Source organism: Sciurus carolinensis, chromosome 11 (genome assembly GCF_902686445.1).
Source record: "Sciurus carolinensis chromosome 11, mSciCar1.2, whole genome shotgun sequence".
NCBI lineage: Eukaryota > Metazoa > Chordata > Mammalia > Rodentia > Sciuridae > Sciurus > Sciurus carolinensis.
This window is the reverse complement of record NC_062223.1, coordinates 77658752-77681611: the sequence shown is the minus strand read 5'-3', so window position 1 is coordinate 77681611 and position 22860 is coordinate 77658752. Positions and strand designations below refer to the sequence as shown.

Below are 22860 nucleotides of genomic sequence, written 5' to 3'. Positions count from 1 at the left end.
TCTCTGCTAGGCTGCACCAGGAGGAGCAGGTGAAGAGCACAGGACCAGTGTCAGCTCCCCTGGGGCCCCGCGCAGGCCTCCCCACCTCCCTCATGCCCCAGCACTGCCCTTGGCTGCCTGCTTGGCCTCAGCTCCTCCTCTCTCAATGGTGCTTGGCATGAAGACCTCTCCAGGCCTCAGTGACTTTATCTGCAAAATGGGAACAAATAACTTCTTCATAGGGTTTTGGGAGATGAGGTGCTTTTAAATTTTTGCAGGGATTTGCTATTCTTAGCCTTAAGGTTAGGGTGGGACTGCATGTCCCATTGTGATTTCTTTTCTTTTGAGGTGCTGGAAATTAAACACAGAGCCTTGTGCTTTCTAAGCAAGGGCTGTACCCCTAAGTTAAACCTTTTCAAAATTTTTTTTTTATTTTGAGACAGGGTCTCACTAAATTGCCCAGGCTGGCCTTAAACTTGAGATTCTTTTTTTTTTTTTTTTTTTTTTTTTTTTTTGAGACAGGGTCTTGCTAAGTTGTTGAACTTGTGATCCTCCTGCCTCAGACTCCAGGGTTGCTGGGGTTTCAGGCATGAGCCACCACACCCAGCTGAACTTGTGATTCTCCTGCCTAAGCCTCCCTAGTAGCTGGGATACAGGTGATTACAGGCATGTGCCACCCAGGCCCGACTCACTGTGATTTGAGTAAGGGCTAGGGAGGTGTGTATGAGTCTCAGGGTCAGCTCCCAAGGTTTCCTCCAGGCCTGTGCCCTCCTGCCCTCACCTGCTAAAGCCCCTGTGCCTCTCCTCCCCAGCTCACCGTCTACCTGGGAAAGCGGGACTTTGTGGACCACATCGACCTTGTGGACCCTGTGGGTGAGTCCCGGGGGGCAGGGAGGAAGAAGGGTTGGTGGGACTGGCCCCGAGCTCCCCTGAGAGCCCTCAGGACTCCAGAGGGGGCACACTGCTCCCTGCTTCAGGCTGGTGCTTCTTCTGAGCAGCTATTTTCTACTTCAAGTGAGGCCACTCAGGAAATTGTGGGAGGGCAGGCGTGAGAAACTGGGAAGGTATCCTGATGGTTGGGTGGGGTGGTGGAGGATGAGGGTGATGACGTGCAAGGCTTACTATGCAGCCGACAGTGGGGGCAGTTATCTTTGTTTTTCAGAAGAGGAGAAAGAGGCACAGACAGGCTCCCTGACTTGCCCCAGGTCACAGAGCTAGTAGACAGGGAGGCCCCAACTAGGGCTCCGCAGAAACCCTTTATTCTGGTTGCCTCCTGAGGGCAAAGGGTGGGAGATGGAGAGAGAAATTTTTTGAAGCCTGTGTACCTGCGGGTCCTACATGGGTGGCTGAAGTCACCTTCCAAGGTCTTGTTCAAGTTCACGCTTTCCCACACTCAGCCCTCCTGACATCTTGGTTTGGATAATTCTTTGTTGGTGGAATTTGTCCTGTGTGTTGCAGGGTGATTGGCAGCATCCCTGACCTCTGCCCACTGGGTGCCAGGAGTACCCCATGCCCCAGTTATAATGATCAAAAACATCTTTAGATTTGCCAAATGACCCCTTGGTGGGCAAATCACTCCCAGTTAAGAATCACTGCTGGGCTGGGCTTGTGGCTCAGTAGTAGAGTGGTCACCTAGGAGGTCTGAGGCATTGGGTTCCTTCCTCAGCAATACATAAAAATAAAATAAAGGTATTATGTCCATCGACAACTAAAAAAAAAAAAAAAAATATATATATATATATATATAAAGAAACACAGCTCTTGTTGGAAGACCCTTGGGTTCATTGCTTCTTCCCACAACTGATATAGGGAGGGAGGCCCAGGATCACCCCCATTTTATAAATAAGCAAAGTGAGGCCAGATAGATAGTTTTTTGTTTGTTTTGTTTTAAGATGGACATGAAGCTGGGTGTGGTGGAGCACACTTGTAATCCCAGCAGCACAGGAGGTTGAGGAAGGAGGATTTTGAGTTCCAAGCCAGCCTCAGCAACTTAGTGAGGCACTTAGCAACTCAGCGAGACCCAGTCTCTAAATAAAATATGAAAAAGGGCTGGGGATGTGGCTCAGTGGGATGTACTGATCAGATCAAGGTTCTCCCAACCCAATCATTTCCCCTCTAAACTTTCTTGCTGGCTAGTAGATGAACTTTTGGGGACTATCTCATCTCTTTCTTTTCTTTTTCTTTCTTTCTTTTCTTTTCCTTTTTTTTGATACCAGGGATTGAACCCCATAATGCTTAACCACTGAGCCACATCCCTAGCCCCTTTCTTTCTTTCTTTTTTTCTTTTTTAAAGACAGGGTATAAAAATTTTTGGAGACAGGGTCTCACTAAGTTGCTGAGGCTTGCCTTGGAATTGTGATCCTCCTTCCTCAGTCTCCTGAGTCACTGAAATTACAGGCACGCACCACTGCGCCTGGCTGGGGGACACCTCATATCTAAACCATAACACTTCTTTGCTCATGTCTGCAGGGGCTGTCCTGGGGCCAGAGGTCAGGAGGGGCAGTTTCCAGCTCACCAGGGGGAATACCTTGCCAACACTGGGGTCCCTGGGCCAGGGGAGCATGCGCAAGGCCAGGAAGCTTCAGGGAGGCCAGCTCCATCCAGGCTCAGCACCCTTTATGACCTGAGGCAGGATGACTCCACTCTTCCTCCCCAGCTATGTCTGGGGACAGCATTTGGTGTCTTCTGAGGCTCAGTGTTCTCTCCTGCCATTTGCTTCTTCCCCCGTACTGGCTCCTTAGAGGCTGTAATCTGCTTCGGGCCATTATTTGCAGAGAACTCTCTGAGGCCAGAGCTGAGCACAGCCCTATTGAGGACAGCAGCAGAGGCTGGAGGAGGGCAAGATAGGAGGGGACCAACTCCCCAGCAAAAGCAGGCACCTGAGAGCTGCCCAGCAGGTGTTCACAGAGCACCCACAGTGTGCTCTGGGAACCCAGAGGGCTCTGGGGCTCTGCCCAGGGTTGCTCATGTGATATGGAGTAAGAAACACTTTGCCTGTCATGACATTGTCCTCTGGCTTGAGCGGATAATGTCCTCATGCTTAACTACTCTCCATCAAGCCTGGGTACCAGTCCAAACCTGGCCTGGCTTATGGGACCTTTTTTTTTTTTTGCAGGGGTGCGTTCTGGGGATTGAATCCAGGAACACTTTACCTGGGTTACATCCCCAGTACTCTTTTGTGTTTATTTTGAGACAAGTTCTCCACAAGTTGCTGAGGGTCTTGCTAAGTTTCTGAGGCTGGCCTTGAACTTGGAATCCTCTTGCCTTAGCCTCCTAAATTGCTGGGATTATAGGCATATGCCACTGCACCTGGCCCAATGGGACATTTTTTATCTTCCCCTGCCTCCAGTATCTGTGCTTCTAGGCCTCAGAAATGTGTGGGTCCCTCTGCCTGCTTTGTCCCAACCCTGAGTCATCTAGTAGACAACCCTTGCTTGTCCTGTGAGACCTGGATCCAGCCTCTCTCCCCAGGGAGCCTTTCATGACACCCCTGGTGGGGGTGAGTTGCTCTCACTGGGGCTCCCTATGTATTGATTATCCACTGAGCCCCGGTGCCTAGTGTAGGACATAGCACAAAGGACATGCCACCACAAATGGAAGGAAGATGGCTGGTTTGGCCATGGGGATGGGCTGGACATACGCTGACCAGCTGTCTCTAGGACCTGCCTAGGATGGCTGGACTGGAGCCTTCCAGGCACTTACCTCCTGTCAAGTCATCTGAGATTCCCCGAAGGGTTGACCGTGGGGCTGACATGGGCTTGCGTGGGCAGTGTGTCAAGAGTGTGGGTGGCAAGCGAGAGAATGGTTTGACCAGAGATGAGCTGGGGATGCCAGGCAAGGAGATGACCCCTGAACCAAGGCTCCTGGCCTCCTGGGGTGCTGGGCCAAGAAACTGTTCTCTGGGTCCAGCTGGACACTCCACTTTAAGGAACAGGCTGGAGAGGGGCACCAGGATACCTCCCACCCACTCCATCACGGTCACAAGTGCTGGGCTCTGCCTAAGCACCACACATACGACACGTGTGCACACTGAGACCACCCACCTGTCCTCACAGGGACCACACCCTAACCCACAGATCCTAAATCCAGAATGCCCTGAAAACCTAACTCTGTTTCCAACTAACTTCAATACAGAGTTCCTCTATCAGCAAACCTGAGGCTGACGTGAGGCCATTTATGCCTCAGTTAACCTCATGTGTCACTTAATGATGGGGACACATTCTGAGAAGTGCATCAGTATGTGGTTTTGTCATTGTGGAATGTCACAGTGTGCATACACACAAGCTAAGACAAACACTGTGTCACTGGGTGGTATCATCTCATGGGACCGCCTCCTAAGTGGGGCCCTTTGAAACGTTATGTGGCATGTGACTGTATTTGTGTTTCCCTGCAAAGGTATTCATGGCTTTACTAGCAGGTGTACATCCTGCAGAGTGAAGTACCCCAAATAGGTATCTTATTGCCTCTCTACAATTCAAAACTTCTGAATCCAAAGTAAGCCTGGCTTAGAGGTTTCAGATCCTCAATATTTTTATTAACAGATGAAGAAACACAAGTGAAATAGCCTGTCCAAAGTCAACGGCTGGCTGATGGGCATTCTGGGGTAGGCAGAGGGTGGGCACAGTGGGGACGAGGCTGGGCAGTAGACAGCCTCCCCTGGGTGCTGCTGGCCTTCCTATTTGTTATGCCTTTGGATGGACAGATGGCTGGGTTTGGGTGGGTGTTGGGGCTTCAGGGTAGGGAGGCCAAGTTGGGAGGGTCTGCTCACTCTTTGTCTCCCCCAGATGGTGTGGTCCTGGTGGATCCTGAGTATCTCAAGGAGAGGAGAGGTAGGCTGTGGCCCCACCCCTGCCTGCCAGGTCTTCTTCCCACCAACCTCAGCCCAGGGCCTTCCTGGCTCCCAGGCAGAACATTGGCTACTTTTGTTACCCATCCCTGTCCATCCCACTGGTCTCCCTCCTGAAAGCCCCAGCAAGCACCCACATAGGCAGCCCTGCCCCATGCCCAGGCTAGGAGACACTATTAGTGCCCGAGCAGTTTCTCATCACCGCGTCATGACCATGGCAGGCCTGGAGTGCCAACAGGGCAGGAGTCGGGGTCTTCTTTCACAGAGGAGAAAGCTGAAGGGATTATGCCCAGCCAGCAGGGAGGCAGAGTGGGGGCTGGGCTGGGCTGAGACCCCATGCCTCCTGGACACTGCCCTGCACTTGCTTCCTGTCCTCTGCCAGCCCACTCCAGCCCCCGACCCCACCAGACAGAGCATTTCCTGTGGCCCTCACACATGCTGAACTGGAGTGGGACTGGGGAGGGGAGAAGGGGCTGAGCAGGCAGCCCTACTTCCTCCCAGGGCCCAGCCGTGGGCTGCCCTTCCTGGTCCTGAGTAATAGCCCCTCCGAGGGAGAGAGCTCACCCTCTCCACAGGAGCTTGGGACAAACTTGTAGTCTCCAATTGGCACTCTGGGGGGGGTGTGTGCAACCCTCCCAGGCCACTCCTCAGTGTTCCCTGCCCCCAACAGTCTATGTGACACTGACCTGCGCCTTCCGCTATGGCCGGGAGGACCTGGATGTCCTGGGCCTGACCTTTCGCAAAGACCTGTTTGTGGCCAACGTGCAGTCCTTCCCGCCGGCCCCCGAGGACAAGAAGCCCCTGACGCGGCTGCAGGAGCGTCTGATCAAGAAGCTGGGCGAGCATGCCTACCCCTTCACCTTTGAGGTCAGGGACTGCCAGCCCCCGCCCGGGCCCCGGTCCAGAGGGGCCGCCTCCAGGAAGCGCTCAGGGTGGGCACATGGGGGCAGCGGGGGCAGCCGCTCTGTGTCATCCAGTTCCCCAGTGTACATTGGGACCTGGGGCACTGTCACTTATACTACCTGGTAAGTGTCTCTTCTCCGGCCACTGCTGGGGGCGCCACCCTTACCTCCGGGCTAGTCCTTGGACCTTCCTGTGCCTGGGTCACTGGTGGGAGAAAGGGGGACCCAGGGGTGGCTGAAGAGAGGAGCCCTGGTTCGTGACAGGTGTCTCCCCTCAGAGTGGTTGCCAGTGTACCCAGCGTCAACCCCGCTCATGGGGGTGAGGGGGTTGGGAGGGGTGGTGCACCTTCCTGCCCTGCCACCTTTCAGTGCTGAGATTCCAGGGTTGGGATTTCACAATTTCATGTTTCTTAGACTGTCAATTCTGCGCCTCCTTCCCCTTCCCGTGAGCATTAGCGAATGGAGGGGAGGCACCGAAGCATCTTTGTCACATAGATGCATTAGTTTCCTTTGGTTGCTGTCACAAATTACCACAACACTGGTGGCCAACCAGTTAAAATGACACACATTCATGATCTTACCTCTCCTTCTGGAGGTCAGAAGTCCAAAATGGTTCCTGTGGAGCTAAAACCAAGGTGTGGGCAGGGCCACGTCCCTTCTGGAAGCTCGGGGAGCACCGATGCCCTCGGCTTTTTCAGCTTCACGTTCCTGGGAGGCTGCGCACACTCCTTTGCTCATGGTCCCCTTCCTCCATCCTCAGAGCCAGCAATGGTGCTAGAGTCTCACGTCCTTCACTCTCGCACAGACTCTTCGGCTTCCTGCTTCCTCTTTTGATGACTCATGATTACGTTGGGCCCACCTGGACAATCCAGATGCCCTTCCCCATCTCAGTGTCCTTAATGTGATCACATCTGCAAAGTCCCTCTTGTTGAACAGTGTAACCTTGGTCACATGGTTTGGGGATTGGGGTGTGGGCATCTTGGGGCAGCCACAGTAGACATCATGGAAAGACCTTTCTCAACCACTCTGTGAGGACTGGGTTGGGCCAGACCCTTTAGCTGAGGAATGCTTCAACCCTCCTCTTCACTGGAGGAGCTTCTAGCCCTTCATGGCGCCTGGCATGGCGTGTTCTGATGGGGGGACACAGCCTATTCCAGGGACCCCTAGTCTGATGGGGGGACATGGCCTGTCCTCAGGTCCTGGTCTGATGGGTGTGTGGGAAAGTGTCAAGGGTGTGAGACATGGGGAGGGACAGTGGTGGATGTGACAGGGGGCTGATTCTGTCTTCTAAACAGATCCCTCCAAACCTCCCATGCTCCGTGACGTTGCAACCAGGGCCTGAAGACACGGGGAAGGTAGGTCCCCTCGAGGGGATCATCTCTCCAGGTCCAGGACCATCATGCCCCCAGGTCCCTGGCTCTCTCCCTGGGAGGTGCTGGACATATGGAACCACCCTCCCTGTGGAAGATTCCTACGCTCTGGGCCTATTTGATCCCCCTGGGAAACCTCTCTTCAGACAAGGCTGTGGGTGTGGTTAGCCTCACCCCGACATTCTGTGATGTGTCCCTGTTGCTGGTCCTATTATTGGCTGCAACCAGACCAAAATGTTTTAAGGACCTACACTTGGCCTCACGCAGCCCCCAGCAGCCCTGTGGAGTAACCATCACCACTGCTTCACGCAGGAGAAACTGAGGCTCAGAGAGACGTGCCCCAGGCCCCAGACCTCCAAAGCAGTTTCTTTATCTGCCAGGCAGAGATAATGGGATGTGCCCTCTCATGTTGTCAGAGGTTGGGGGAGACTGAACAGGCACCCAGTGCAGGTTCTGCATAGAGTAGGTGTCCCCGCGCAGTGCTGCCTATTGCCATTTCTGGGCAGCTGCTATGATGAGGACAGCCATGAGGCTGAGGCTGGAGTCCAGCTGCGCTCGTCTGGGATCCTTGGTAGTGGGGGAGTTAGGAATAGCTCAGTGGGAATGTCATTGGAGTTGGCAGCTGCAGCAGGGGGCAGTGTCATCCTGGGGCAGAGCATAGGGCTTTGGAGTCACACCTGGGAGCCGTGAGCTGCAGGAGCTTGGCGTCCCTTCCAGTGTCCTGGTTTGTAAAATGAGAGTGCAGGCTGGCTGTGCACTGGGGACCCTGCTTCTCCAAGTCCCCATCGTCAGCTCTGCCTCCTCCACAGGCCTGTGGTGTGGACTATGAAGTCAAAGCCTTCTGTGCTGAGAACCTGGAGGAGAAGATCCATAAGAGGTGCGTGAGGCGCCGACTGTGGAGAGGGAGGGGACAAAGAGGAGGGGCAAGACTGAAGATAGCTAAGTCCCAGCACCTGGAAATGCATGCAGAGGGCCGCATACTCCAGCCTTGGAGCTCTGAGGGCACTCTGGAAGACTGGCAGGTCATGCAAGGCTTCCCAGGGGACATGGCCTCAGTCGCCCTGGCTGAGGGCTCAGTTTCTCCTTTGCACCACCGTGCCAGCTTCCTCCCTCATCTTCCTTCCTCTAGTCTCATTCCCTCCCGACTGCTGGTCCTTTTATTTTGGGGGGGGGAAAAAATTCAGATTGTGTTCAATGCTGAGCAGGATGTCTGCAGGCTATCCTCATTTCCCAGTTTTCTTCCTGGGAGGGGATCAGCAGGAGGTGGAGCAAATGTGTCAGTGGAGGCCTCTAAGCAAGAGAAAGAAGTGGGGAAAGCGAACCCACCCAGGGGAGGATTGAGGGGATCAGCCCACGTCTCAGAGAGGGGTGCACTCTCCTGAAGTTCCCTACAGACAGAACCCATGTTGGCAGCCGAGAAAAGCTGACCCTGACTTAATGGCTGCCCTTCCTGGGGTCAGGCTCTGTCCTGCTTCCTTGCATGACTGACCTCAGCCAGCAATTCAGATGCCGCTGCTTCCAAGGCCTGTTCTGAGAGGAGTCTGGCACGGGTTTGCATCCTCTTTAGGGAGTGGTTCAAGTTCGCCACCTGGTGGCTAGAGGGTATACTGCAGGTGTTTCCATTAGCAGCAGGGAGCCGCTGATGAGCTGAGACTAGACCCTTCTCTCTCACTTCAGTGTCCCCTTCTCCCCCCAAGGCCTGAGACTACGGTGTAGAAAGGGTGCTGTGGGTATGGGAAAGAACATGACCAGAAGAAGGGAGAGGAAGCAACATTGAGAGGCATCACCCTCCTCCCACCACCAATGGAACATTTAAGTCCACACGAAATGAAGAAATACTTCATGAAATGAAGAAATACACGTGGAAGACTTACTAGTAATAATGAGATAGTAGCTGTCATTTCTCAAGGGCTTACTAGGTGCCTGACATGCTCAGAGTGCTGGACAGGTGTGGACCACTTAACCCTCACAGCAGGCCTTGTGGGTAGGTCCAGCTATTGTGAACATTTCACAGTTGAGGTGGCTCAGCTTCAGTTCAGGCCACACAGTTAGTGAGAGGAGAAGTGGGAGTGTGACCCTGGCTCTCTGGCTCCAGCAGGTGGAGGTGGCTTGTCAGCAATGCCAGCACTCCCTGCATGCTATGGAGATGTCCTCACTGAGTCCTCGTCCCTTCCTCAGCTCTCACATCCTCACTTCCTCTCTGAGCTCTGTCACCTTTACTGAGCCCCTCCATCTGTGGGCCCGCTCACTGAGTGTCCGTCTTCCTTGTCCTGTTTCCCTCTGACTGCATGCCCACACCTCCTGAGCCCGTTTCTTCCTGGGGCCCATCCCCTATGCATATTTTTACTTAAAGTGTGTTCGCTCTGTGGCAGGCACTGCCATAGATGCTAAAAATACAGCAGTGAACAATTTAGACAAAGTTTCTGTCCATAAGGAACTTACACTGTTAGGTGACATAAGGAGGCAGGAGGTGAGAGCAGTTCCTTTCTTACCATCCTCTTGGGTACCAAGACACAGACCCAAACGAAGTGCTGCCATGGGGTGGCTCCGGGACAGAAAGGGAGAGGATGGAGTGGGCCAGATGGTGACAGCCTGGGTCAGCCTCTCTACTTAGCTGGCAGGGGGTGCTGTGGCAGCCTCTTGAACAGGAGAGGGATGTCGGGGTTGCAAAGAAAGGGGACAAAGGCAGGTGACGCTGGGCATCTTTCACTCCACCTATCTCCATCAGGAATTCTGTGCGTCTGGTCATCCGGAAGGTTCAATATGCCCCAGAGAGGCCTGGCCCCCAGCCCACAGCCGAGACCACCAGGCAGTTCCTCATGTCGGACAAGCCCCTGCACCTGGAAGCCTCCCTGGACAAGGAGGTAGGAAGCTGGGCTTGGAGGGGTGGGGCTGCTCCACGAGGACCCTTACACCCAGCAGCTCCCTTCAAGCCCATGGTGAAGATGAGATAGAGGGGTGCAGAGGGGCCTGTAGACTCCCTGCCTCAACCTCACCTAGCCCTAAGCTATGAGGCAGTGGCTGAAGAAGGCAGGGCCTCTAATCCAGCTGACTGATACCTGCCCTGAGCTTGGGGCTGCTTCTTGAGGTGTGGGTACCCCCTCCCCTCCTGGAGGGCAGCTGCAGGCAAGTGCCTGGGAGGAGATGTGACTGAGGCCCTGCAGTGAGAATTCAGAACTGGTTTCCTCAGGGAACCAGTCAGCCCTTCCTCTCCTTCCCGCTCCTTCCAGAGCCTCATGTGTCTGAACTGTTGAGCTGGCAGGGACCTGAGACATTGCCTAGTCCAACCCCTGTTGTATACAGAGGGCTGGGCATCAGCCTTCCTTGCTACTCAGGTTAGACGGTGTGGAAGAGGCAACCTGTCCAAGGTCACATGGCTATTATTATTGTCATTCTTTCCTGGTGGCCAGGACAGGACTGGTGCTGGGAATATACCTTCTAATTCAAATACCTCTCAGTGGTCCCCCAAGGGAACTGAAAGCTAATATACTTGGTGGCTTCAATGCCATCTTTGCATCAGCGGCAAGTAGCTGAAGCACTTGGGGCAATTGTCAGAATAACTTAGATTTGAGGAGCTCGGGAGGGCTGTTTCTCCTTCCCCTTTACCTGGAACACTGGTATCTTCTCAACCAACGCTCTCCGTTCTTCTGCCTCCCAGATCTATTACCATGGAGAACCCATCAGCGTCAATGTCCATGTCACCAACAACACCAACAAGACTGTAAAGAAGATCAAGATCTCGGGTACCCCGGGGAGAGGGTCAGCTTGGGGTGGGCAAGAGGGGACCCTCCAAGGTTTGGGGAGGGGTGGGTGGAGGCTCGCCCCTTGTGAGCTTTGAGATAACTACTACCAAAGACTTCTAAAGCCCAGGGCCTGTCCTGAGCCAAGAGGGTCTTCTGAGGCTGGTGCCCCAGGCTGCTCATGGCCAGTTCAGGCCATCCCTTATCTCAGGTTTCCTGGGCCCCTGGATGTAGCTGTCCCTGCAGGGAAGACTTTTGGCGATGGAAGGGAATGGGTGTTTCAGAGGCTCCCTTTTGGGAGACAATGGCCATTACCTGGGGCTGAGCATCCCACCTCCAGCAGCCTGGGGTACCTCCTGGGAGCTGCACCCCTGGCTCACGTGCCTACTTTCCGTCCTTCCCTAGTGCGCCAGTATGCAGACATCTGCCTTTTCAACACAGCACAGTACAAGTGTCCCGTTGCCATGGAGGAGGCTGAGTAAGTGAGCACAAGTCCCCAGGGTGTGTGGGGTTGGGTGGCAGAAAGAAACGTTCTGGGTCCAGGCCCGGGCCCAGGTGGCTCTTCTCCACCTGGCAGAGGGATGGGCCTCAGCCTTCCTTGCGACTCTGAAGAGATGATAGGAAAAGACTTTCAGAAACCATTCACCTGATTTAGTGCAAAGAAAATGCACACTATAGTCAAAGAAAAGACTCCCTAAAACTAGAACAACAAAACAAGAGCTAAGGAATGAAAGGGAATGGGGTGCAGAGTGAGAATAATGACACCATACCAGAAACCTGGGTGGAAAGGAGAAACTTTTGCTCTGAGCTCCCTGAGAGCTGAGGCAAAGGCCCTGGGTGCACAGCTTTCTTACCTGATAAAGCAGTAATCCCTCTCGTTGGGTAAAAAGAGTTGTATGTGGGAGGGTGGAGAATAATTGTACAGAAAACAAAAAATGTCTAGGTTTGAGGAGAGTTGCTAGGGTAGAGCATGCAACTTTGTCCCAAGTTTATTGGCAGATAAGGTGAGAGGTGAGGTCTCAAGAGAAATGTCTTTACTTACTCCCAAGAGAAGACACACCTTTTTTTATTTTGGCTCCTTGCCTTTAAAGGGGGTGGGGTGGCAATTGCATTTTATGTAGTTTTATATGTATGTGTATATTCACTCATGTATAATTGCAGTCAGTATTTTTTGCAACTTAAAGACATTTTAATAGTTAGTATGGCCTATACGGTGGCGCACACCTGTAATCCCAGTAGCTTGGGAGGCTGAGGCAGAAGGATTGAGAGTTCAAAACCAGCCTCAGCAATTTAGCGAGGCCCTAAGCAACTCAGTGAGACCCTGTCTCTAAATAAAATACAAAATAGGGCTGGGGATGTGGCTCAGTGGTTAAGCACCTCTGGGTTCAATCCCCAGTACCAAAAAAGAAAAAAGAAAAAAAGCCATGAACGTCATTATGTGATCTTGGAGATAGTTTTTAATGTGATATGAGTAGATCAAACATTCCCCCTTGTTGGATATTTCTTCTATCCACTACTGATAGAAAAAATAAAAAACAAAGCCATGAGGCATAGATTTCTAGTGAAGGATGCAGTGAGGTGACCCATAGCTAGAGCAGCCTGCATCCCCAGAGGGGACACAGCTCCGCAGATGTGCTTGCATGTGCACAAGAGCACAGCACAGCCAGCAGATGGCCTGCATGGTCTCTGTACTTCCTGCGGAGGCCCGTGAGGTTGGGGCTGCTGCTGTCCCAGAGTGAAGATGAGGAAATGGGTTCAGAGAGCTGTGACTTACTCAGCTCACACAGCTGGCTAGAGGCAGAGCCGAGGCTGCCTCCAGGGCTGGCCTGCCATCTGCTGCACTCCTGATGTCTCCTTGAAAAGGGGGTGGAGGGTAGAGCAAGATCCAGCAAAAACCGAACAACCCAAATACCCTGCGCGATGCTAGACATGCCATAAAGCAAGCAGAGTTCATTGTGCAGCCTCGGTGGTGGGTTCATGTGTCCTTTGCTTCGTTCATGGTTGTAAGTAGCTGTAATTTTAAAGATAAATGTACTACTTAGTGCTATGCTGTTTCTCCAGCCCAGGGTCAGTCCTGGGTGTGATTTAGATGTGCCTCTTTTGGGTGGCAGTGGTCTCCCTGCCAGAGCAGGGCCTAGCCCAAGTGGTCTCTGCAATTGGGGGAATAGAGCTTGGCAGAGGGGAACTTGGGACTTGCTAGATGTCCTGACTAGATTGGGGCACAGGGCTGGGGTTGGCTGTGGGCAGGGCCACCTCTACACCTGCTTCCCTTCTTCCAGTGATACTGTGGCACCCAGTTCAACATTCTGCAAAGTTTACACGCTGACTCCCTTCCTGGCCAATAACCGAGAGAAGCGGGGCCTTGCACTGGATGGGAAACTCAAGCATGAAGACACGAACTTGGCCTCCAGCACCCTGTGAGGACCTGCCCTCCTGGCCTCAGGCTCCTGCTGCTGTCCCTATCCTAACTGTCAAGGAAATGGTTCAGGCTGCCCTCTTCCCTCAGCCTCATCTGTGGCTTATCCACAGACACTTGAGTGGTCAGGAAGGCTCCCTATGCCCACCCTCCTGGGGGGACCCAGAGGATAACACAGGCCACTAGACCTGGCTTGTTCAGTCTGTGCCAGCCCTGGTGGTTGGTCTGGAGGAGCAGCCTGGAAAGGCTTCCTGCCGGAGGCAGTAGGTCCTGACCTGGTATCCTCAGTCAGATGGGGTGCAGCCCTGAGGCTGGCAAAGCCAGAGGGAAGGAGGAGCACCTGGAAGGGTCCCAGCAGGAGGGGAGACTGGAGAGCGTGGGACAGTGAGCCGGGTACACCAGACACGGGGCACCCTTCAAGTCAGGGACCCCTGGGCTGTCTGGTCACTCCTGCCCCATGGGCATCACTGAGTCCTCCAGTCACCCTGCTGTAGCAGAACCTGGGGTATGGGGTGCCTGTAGCACCCTCCCTGCTGAGCTCTGGCCCTCTGGCTGGACTTTGACCTGCCTCTACAGCCCCTGTGCCCCTGCTGCCAACCCAGGCTGCACTTGGGCCATCCTCTGTTCGTCATGCCCTGTCCAGGCTGCCCGCTGACCTCCAAGATGTTCCCCAGCCCCTCTACCCTGGCTCAAACCCTACCTGTCCTCAAGACTTTGTCAAGGCACCAGCCTCCTCCTGGAGATGTCCTTCCCTAACCCTTGCCTGCAACTGCCCCCAGCCTCTCCAAACTCCCAGGTCAGCCCTTTCGACTGACAAGTTACTGAGCACAAAATCGTGGGTGAGAGAAGCCAAATTCAGCAGCGAGTAATTACAGTCCTGTCGCCCACAGTACTGCCAGACACTGGCCAGGCCAGGTGCAGGGCACTTACCAAGCACACAGCGAGGGACCCTCAGCACCCAATTTGGAACGCAGGGCTCCAAGTTCCAGCTCCCTAAGGGCACAGGTCACCTTTCTTACCTCCATTGGGCCCAGGGTGGGGTACACACTGGGCTCCATTGGACATGGTGGCTGAGTGGCCAGGAGAGGGATGGATGGTGCTGTCCCCCACCACACCCTACCACCTGCAGTGTCTTGCTCACCAGGGAACCCTGTGAATTAGTTTCCCTGTGTCGCCTTGCAGGTTGAGGGAAGGCGCCAACCGTGAGATCCTGGGGATCATTGTTTCCTACAAAGTGAAGGTGAAGCTGGTGGTGTCTCGGGGCGGGTGAGTGTTCTGTCCCAGTCCAAGCGCCCAAGTGTGGAGGGGCCCACAACCCCCTGCCCCATTCCTCCTGTTTGACTTTTAGCTGTATCTTTTGTGGAGGAGCAATGGGGTCGGAGGACCTCCTGTTCCTCTCTTCCTCCTTTCTGTTCCTCTTCCCTCAGCTCCTCCAGTGGCCCAGGCCCCTCCTTCCCCTCCCATCTTTCTCCCTGTCTCTTCGTCCTCTTTGTGGCAGGTCAGGGCCTTGCCCTGAGGACTGCACCTGGCCCAGGAGGGAGGGCATTCTCAGAGTCTATGCTGCGGATCCTAGAGGGCGCCATGGCGCTCACCACACCTCCAGACATAGCACCCACCCCCCACTCTTGCCCGGGCTGATCTGCTGGGGAAGAGGCATAAGGGGCTCAGAATCCCTGAGCTGGATTGGGGCATTTGCGAGCTCAGCGGACTCCCATTTTATTGGTGGGGAAACCATAAGCCTCAATGGTTCCCTAATTCCTCCCTGAACTCTCCTCCCTGAGCCTTGGGTCATGGCCTGGGTGCTGGGGTCCCAGCAGTGGACTAGACATATTCCTGCCCTGTAGCATATAGTTTGGTGGAAGCTTAGAAACAGCTCCCACTGCTCCATATATTGGGCTACATGTTATAAATCAAGAATTAAGACTCCTAATTTGTTAAAGGGATTTTCCCCCTTAATTTAGTTTATAAATGTCTATGGAAAGATTGAAAATCTAAATAACATTAGACATTGAATCTCTTTATTACTAGAATAATGACTCTGCGGGTGGCAGTGTGTAATACTAACTGTACATTATAGGACATCTCTAAATCCCAAGTCCTACGTCATGTGACCTTACAGGACCCACAGTTTTCCTTATGCTTCTGGGGACCCCCAAATTCTTCCTTCGACCATTAGCTATTCCTGGCAAGGGGTAGTATTCTTACACCTCCTTTACAGAGGAGGAATCTGGGGCAAGTGGATGCCACATCAGTCTCCCTGGATGAGCAGTCAGAGCTGAGCAGGGTCGGGAGTGCGTCCCTCGGGTCTGCTCTGCGGGGCAGCAGAGGAGGTGAATAATGTGTTTTTTCTTCCTCTCTGCACTCTCTCCTGACCACTTCTCCTGCCTCCTCTGGCCCACCCAGCCTGTTGGGAGATCTTGCATCCAGGTAAAGTCCCTTCTTCCTCCTGCTTGAGCCACCTCCCTGGAGGGCCCAGAGACCATTGGCCTAACTGGCCAGGAACACAGGGCACTGGGTTGAAAGGAATCTAGTGGTTATTTCAGGTTGCTGGCTCAGGTCTGTGCTGGGCTAGAACTTTCCCTAGAGGGATGAGGGAGACATGGCCTATCCATAAAAACCTTGCCCTGCTTTTCCATCCTATTCCAGTGACAGGACTTTTATAGACAGCAGTGATCTGGGGAGTGGCCACCAGCAAGCAGGGCCAACTGAATTCCTGATCACCTGAGTTATAGGATGTTTAGGAGAAATGTGGCTTTGAAACTCCTACACTACTGAGAATGAACTGCTGGCTGCACGTTGCTCAGGAGAGGTCCTCGGGAGATCCAATTTGGTAGATGAGAGTCCCTTGTAATTTGGTTGGTGGATTTAACATTTCAAAAATGCCCCAGACACAACCTTTTAGCCTTCTGTCACAAGATGGCAGTGCTGCTCATCCTAAGAAATCTCGGTCCAGTTTGAGAGATGACATTAATTCAATTTAGTTCTGTATAATTCAGCAAGGGCTTTCTGAATCTAGACTTGTGTCCATCTTCAAGCTGCTCTACAAAGTCCCAAAGAGGAATCAGAAGTGTCCGTTTCCTTATCCCATATGTCCTGGCAAAGGTTAAGGTCCAGAATCTTTCAGCCATGTCCTATGTGGCCTCAGTGAAGGCTGGCCAACTCAGTCTTTCACCCATAGTGAACCCCCTATGGAAGCAAAGATAAATAAATAAATAAATAAATAGCAGAAAAAAAAAAAAAAGAAAAAACCTTATAAGACCCTCATGTTGCCAAGCATAGTGGTGCATGCCTGTATTCCCAGTAACTCCAGAGGCTGAGGTGGGAGGATTGCAAGTTCCAGGCCAGCCTCAGCAACAGTGAGACCTTATCTTGAAATAAAAAATAAAAATGGCTAAAGATGTAGCTCAGTGGTAGAGTGCCCCTGGGTTCAATGCCCAGTACCCACCCCCCAAAAAACAAAAAACAAAAAAAAAACACAAAAAACAAACGAACATAAAAAAAAAAAAAAAAAAAGCCCCCCATGTTCTCACTGAGCCCTGATTCTGACGGGCTCACACTTCACGGTTTAACCAGATCTTTTACCTACAACATCGGCTGAAGTTCCAGTGCTTCTAGAAGGTAGGCCTTGTTCTCCCCATGTTTCCAGATGAGCTCAGTGGGACTCAAAGCTGGAAAGTGCACCACCAATGAGAGGGAGGTTGGCAGAACCCTCCTTTCTGGCTGCACAACTTGTGTCCCTGACCGCTCCATTCCCTGTCCCTTCACCCTTCCCAGCTGCCTTGAGCAACAAGACCAAAAAATGTGGCTGTGCCTGGAGGCTCTTGGGGTTTGGGGGTGTCCTAGAGTGATGGCACCCAAGCTGAGAGGAGTCTTCGGGGCTGCTTTTTGTCAGAATCAATTCTGCTATTGACACGGTAGTTAAGGGAGTGAATTATGGAGCTGGAATTTTCCATCTCTTACTATTAATAGCTGTGTAGCCTTATGTCAGAGACTTTAATCTCCTTGTGCCTCAGTTTCCCAATCCATACGTTGCAGGTAAATAATAGGGTTGTTGTGAGGATTAAATGAGTTCCTCTAAGGAAGGGGCCAGAACAGTCCTTGGCACAGGCAGCACCATGCAAATGTCTACTTTTATTATTCTGTCAGGGGTAAGGGAGAGAAGGCCTGGTCAGAGGCCCTGGCTGGTGGTCAGTTCTCCCCCACCAACCCTCCTCCCCATCCTTCACAAGGCTGCCAGACTCTGTGCATAGTGTGGACAGCCCTAGCCCCGGGTTCCCTTCTGAACCTGGACCTTCATAGTGCCACATCCAGATTTCAGAGTGCTGGGAGCTTCTTGAGGCATGGAGAGACGGGATGGAGCAAGGATAGTAGGGGTCCTATCCAGGAGTTGGGAAGCGCAGTGTGAGGGAAGGCTGGGGTGGCTATAGTGACTTGAGGTGGGCAGGGTCCCAAAGCTTCTCTGGAGCCACTCCATGACCACAGTGCACACTGCCCTGGATAATTCTTTCCCACTCCTATACCTGCTGCCAGCCCATTGACTCCAGGGATCCTTCTCAGGACAAGAGAGGTTTCCATTTCCTTCTGGAGGCAGGAGAACAGTTCTGCTAGTTCAACTCCTAGAGAGACGGATGCTCAGAGTACCAGAAGAGTGGTGGATCTTGCTCTAACACAGCTCTCCCAGTTCTCAGACTGACAGGATACTGGGTCTCACAGCCTGAGGCTCTGCTCAGGGCTCACTGGGTTTGGGTCTGTGTTTCAGTGATGTGGCTGTGGAACTGCCCTTCACCTTAATGCACCCCAAGCCCAAAGAGGAACCTCCACATCGGGAAGGTAAGCAGGCCCTATGGGTCATCAGGGTGGATGGTTTCCAGAGGAGCCAGCCCCCTCCTCCACCATGTCGCCCCATCACCCCACCACCCCCTGTGTTAGCCTTCAGCCCAGTGTCACCCTCTCCCCAGCTTCCCAGGACTTTGTGGGACCCACCACTCATATTTGCTCTGACCTGCTAGAAGTCAGTGAGCCCTGGCTCCTATTCTCTGTGGGAGAGGGAACTCATTGCCAGGTGTCCAGGGATGGGCTGGGGCCTGTCCAGAAGTGAGGAGGAATCACACAGATAAGACGACCTATGCACACAGCATTTCATTATTTTTTCCAACTGATAATGGAGCGTTCATGCTTCACTGAATCTAAGGCTGTTCAGTTGAGGGGGACTACGTTATAGCACACACAAAGGCAAACAGAGCTCCCACGAGTTAACTGTGAAATGTGAAATGTCATCAATCGTAAAACACTCCAAATTCAGAGAGATTAAAATGTGAAAAAATAAATAAATAAAAGCAACAAAACCCCAACCCTCTTAGAGAAATTCTGCATGCCGGAAATTAACTGTCATGTTGGAGACCTGTCCTGGGAGTAAGGGTTCAGAGGTTCTACTCTAAGGGGATTGCAGTGGGTGTCCGGGGCCCTCCCTGTGCCCTCCTGCCTTTAAGATGATTTGGGGTGTTTCAAGACCTGAGATGAGCTCGGCTCTGCCCTTCCCCTTCTTCCTTTGCCCTCCCCCTCAGCCTGCCTGTCCCAGCATGGGGGCCTGTGCCCACCTGTCCCGACTCCACACTAACCCTTGGGCACCCGGCCCACATTGTGTTCAGTTCCAGAGAACGAGGCGCCAGTAGACACCAATCTCATAGAACTTGACACGAAGTAAGCCAAACCCTGCCTGCAGATGGCTGGGGGGCGGGCCTGGGGGCGGGGTGGAGGATCATTTGCATATATGCTTATTAACCCCTGAGGAGCAGCTGGTCTAACCCCGTCTGCTGAGAGCCGCCTCTGCTCGCCTCTTCAGCAACCCGCTTGTCTGCATGTGACTTGAAGGACCCTCCGTGCCTGTTCCTCTTCCTCCTGCCTTGGTGGGGTCTGTCTTCCTCCCTCGTCCTTGCACGTCCGTCCGTCCGTCAGTCCATCCACAGCGCCTGCTCGGCTCCCACAGGGCTGGTTGGGGCCCTGGACTCGGCTCTCCTCCTGACCCTTTGCCAACCTGTGGGAGGCAGGCTGTGGGGTGGGGAAGGGTCTGGGTCCTATTGCATCTGACTCCTGAGGACCAACTGATGCAGCTTTCCCTGCGGTGAAAGGCTGTCATGGCACCGGACAGTGGCTGGAGGGGGAGGACCTGGGCCTGCTGCACCAACCACCTCCAAGGCCAAGCAGCTTTCTTGCTCCAGCTGCAAAAGCCACCCCCTCTTGTCCCCCAGGAGAAATATGGGATATGGGGTCTCGAGTCATCCCATGAGGAGGACCCATGTGGCTGGCTGAACACCATGGGGCAGGGGACATTTTGTGGGCCCCTACCTGGTCCTAAGTGGCTGTCTTTTATGGTAGAAAGGAAGCAGCCCTTAGTCCTACACCCTGCTCAGGTACCCCGTCCCCCACCACCCTTCCTCTGCCCCTGTGTAGATTTGCCAGCCCCCGATCCCAGCCCCTCTCCTACCCAGGATCCCTGAGGGCAGCATGTGAGTGATACTTCCCTGGAGAAGGGGCCTTTGTAGCTTTCTCTCCATTAAGCTAGCCCCACTCCTTTCTGTTCAGAAAGAGGACGGCTTCCTAGGGGTAGTTTTTTGGGTGGGAGGGTGGGCTTCCTTGGGCTTGCTCTTCCCAGTACACTGTGAAACCAGTGGTGGCCTGGCCTATCATGGTGGGAGTGATTTCTTCCTCTGCCACAGAACCACACTACTCCCTGTCTTTGACATGCCAACACCCTCTCCAGAACTGGGGTGCTTTTCTAGGCCTTAGGCACAAGAGTCAAGTTTATGACCCCCCAGCACTTCACAACTTCCCCAAGTCCAGTTGTGAGTGTCCCCAGAGCCAACAGTGGGCATGTAAATGCCAGCCTGGCAGGCCTTTCTGCCCCAGTTAACTCCAGAGACCAGAGACCTTGGAGAGTGTGGTTCTGTCCTGGGTCCCTTCTGTCACATCTGGTCAGGCCTCTGGACATGACCTCTCTCCCTGCCCTTGCGAACAGGCCACATTTCCTTGTTTCTCCCCGCAGTGATGACGACATTGTGTTTGAGGACTTTGCTCGCCAGAGACTGAAAGGCCTGAAGGATGACAAGGAGGAAGAGGAGGATGGCACCGGCTCTCCACACCTCAACAACAGATAGACTGAGGCGGCCCACGCCCCCAGCTCCAGGGCCACTCTCTCACACTAGGATGCTTACTTGTCTTCTTCCTGTTCTGGTTTCCCTCCCCTTTGTTCTTCCAGTTTAACTAGGGGACCCCAAGTGGTCTTCCAGGTCACGGTGATGAACCTCTGGCCTCAGGATTGGCCCCACATCACCATGCCAACAATGCGCCACTTTCACCTCTTTCCTCAGTCCACCATTCCACCCCACCCCCTTTTCATGCTCATTCCCAGAAAGGCCACCACAGCCCTGGCCTTGGGATTCGACCCGAGATGGGGAGTGGGAAGGGGAGGGTGGGGCTGGAGGGGCTCTGTGGTGGTGGGTTTGAGGGCTTGGAGGAGTGGGTATGAAGGCCCAAGACACATGAGAAGATGTCCCCAGTCCCACCTGGTAACAGTTCTGGCAGCTAAAAGATGACTGTATTGAAGGTCACCCCCTCCTGACTGCAGGGGCAGAACCGTGGATAGATTCTCAATGCCTTTTTGCAGTTTGGACCCACCAAAGACCTCTCCCCCTCCCACTTCATGCTTTGGCCTGTGTCCCTGTGTCTGAGAGTGACATTGGTGAAGCTCATAGGCTCATAGACCCAGAAGTGGAGAAAAGCCACAGACTGACTTCCTTACCAGCAGACACCTAGATGGAGGCGAGCCTGTGAACTAGCCAGGTTTCTTTGGGGGTTGTCAGGATGCGCACCTTAACTGCCTTGTATTGTGTGTGTGTGTTAGGGGTGGGGGACACTGAGTGCGCACATGTGCAGAAGGTGGGGCCCTTTAAGTGCCAGCCCCTGCAGAGGGAATTTCTGAAGAGGTTTCCTGAGGGGGCTCTCAGAGGTGGGCAGGGGCGGGCAGTGGAGCCTCCCTTCTCTCTTCCTTCACAGACTTATGATTTTCTTATCACCAGGGAGAAAGTCCAGAGCAGCCGGTGCCACCAGCATCCCTGCTTCCTCCCTGTAGTCTTCCGAGACTGGGTTGGCCCTACAGGTGGGGAGAGTGGCCACTGTCAAAGACAGTCCTTCCTCAGAACATAGCAGGCTCCATGGAGATGCCTTCCTGCAAAGGGAGGGAAGCTGCTCTTCCTTCCTTGGGGAATTGATGACCCCAGTAGTCCCCAGTGTCAAGGGTACCTAGTACCCATTGGCTGGTGTTGGTGTGATTGGGAACTGGGGTCTTTCCCAGGGCAACAGAGCAGATATGGATGATAAATAGCAAGTGTCAAAAGGTATCCTTGTCGGGTCTTTGATGCTAACTTGCTGTGTGATCTTGAGCAAGTTTCTTCCCCTCTCTGGACCTTAGTTCCCCACTGGAAAACCCAGGCATTTCTGGCTTTGAAAATTTGTGAACATTTGAGCTTCTGGTCTGCTGCGTGGAGCCGGGCTGCTTCCTGTTCCATCTGCCTCTAGAGGGGATTCACTAGACCTCAGAAGCAGCGGGGCCCAGCAGATCTCCTGGTCCACCCTCCAGGTCTAGAAGAGGCCCTTTTTGGGGTCTGGGGGTGTGTCGCCTGATATCATAGCCTGTATGAACTACTCTATCCTATAGCCTGGATTTGCTGAGACTTGGATGGGAGACTTGTGATAGGGCCTGCAGGACTTCACAGCCCCCAGAGGATGTGGGTGCCATGAGGTTTACCCAGGCAGATATACTAGTTAGCAGGGTGAGGGGGATTTCTCCTCAATTTCTGCTTACTTCTGTCTTGGTCCCATATTTGCCTGAAAAGGGAGACAATATGATCTTTTATACAAGTTGGATCCTAACCCTTTCCACCTCTGGGGATGACCACCCCATGGTGAAATGACTCTCACCAGCCTGGCCCCATGCCTGCTAAATCTCATGAATACTCAACCCAAGGGACCTCTTTCCCAGGTCAGAACCAAGGCAACTTGGGACAGTTACATCATCCGGGACAGTCAATTATCCAGGCCAGTCCTGTGGTCCTTGCAGCAGGTGCCCCAGGCATCCAACCCCTCCTGGAGCTGGGTAGCTGTAGAGCTGGATGCACAGAACATGCATCCTTCAGTGTCGTCCTCTGAAGCCTTTGGGGCTGGTACAAGACCCTTAGCATTTGGGGTAACCACCCCCTGCAAACCTCTTTGCCCCATCCCTAACACATTCACACAAAAGATTTGCCAGGCTGGTTTCTTTAGCTTCCTTCTCTTCAAAATCGCACCTTTGGGGGTTTTCCCAGTGTCGCTGAAGTTTCTCCAGCTGCAGGGAAGTACCAGAGCTCTCTTTGCTTTGTGAGCCAGGACTGCACAGGGATAATGGTGAAGTTTAGTTGAATTCCACTTCACCTGTCTTTGCCGACAGTTTCTGTGTATGCCCAGTCCTGGAGGCACAGAGATGGGTGTAAACCAGCCTCGTTTCTTACGAAGCTCATGGGAATGTCATGTTTCTTAGGAAGCCCAGGGGAATGTCATAAGGGCCACTGCAACA

The 22860-nt window shown here is 53.4% G+C and overlaps 1 protein-coding gene across 5 annotated transcripts in view; it reads left to right on the top strand.

Annotated features, from left to right (window-relative positions):
• Arrb1 (arrestin beta 1) overlaps positions 1–22197 on the top strand; it is a 75341-nt gene extending 53144 nt beyond the window's left edge. For 3 of the 5 annotated variants that reach the window (XM_047516463.1, XM_047516466.1, XM_047516465.1), the window contains exons 3-16: positions 792–852; positions 4764–4808; positions 5496–5692; positions 7023–7082; positions 7907–7974; positions 9826–9961; positions 10756–10840; positions 11243–11315; positions 13117–13254; positions 14436–14519; positions 15657–15680; positions 18013–18083; positions 18902–18953; positions 20296–22197. In XM_047516463.1, the coding sequence (XP_047372419.1) occupies positions 792–852; positions 4764–4808; positions 5496–5692; positions 7023–7082; positions 7907–7974; positions 9826–9961; positions 10756–10840; positions 11243–11315; positions 13117–13254; positions 14436–14519; positions 15657–15680; positions 18013–18083; positions 18902–18953; positions 20296–20407 (1206 nt within the window). In that variant the 3' untranslated portion in view covers positions 20408–22197. Of the gene's footprint in view, positions 1–791; positions 853–4763; positions 4809–5495; positions 5693–7022; positions 7083–7906; positions 7975–9825; positions 9962–10755; positions 10841–11242; positions 11316–13116; positions 13255–14435; positions 14520–15656; positions 15681–18012; positions 18084–18901; positions 18954–19095; positions 19165–20295 lie in introns of all 5 variants that reach the window. The other 2 variants (XM_047516467.1, XM_047516464.1) reach the window with 2 other exon arrangements.
• The last annotated feature ends 663 nt before the right edge of the window (positions 22198–22860 follow it).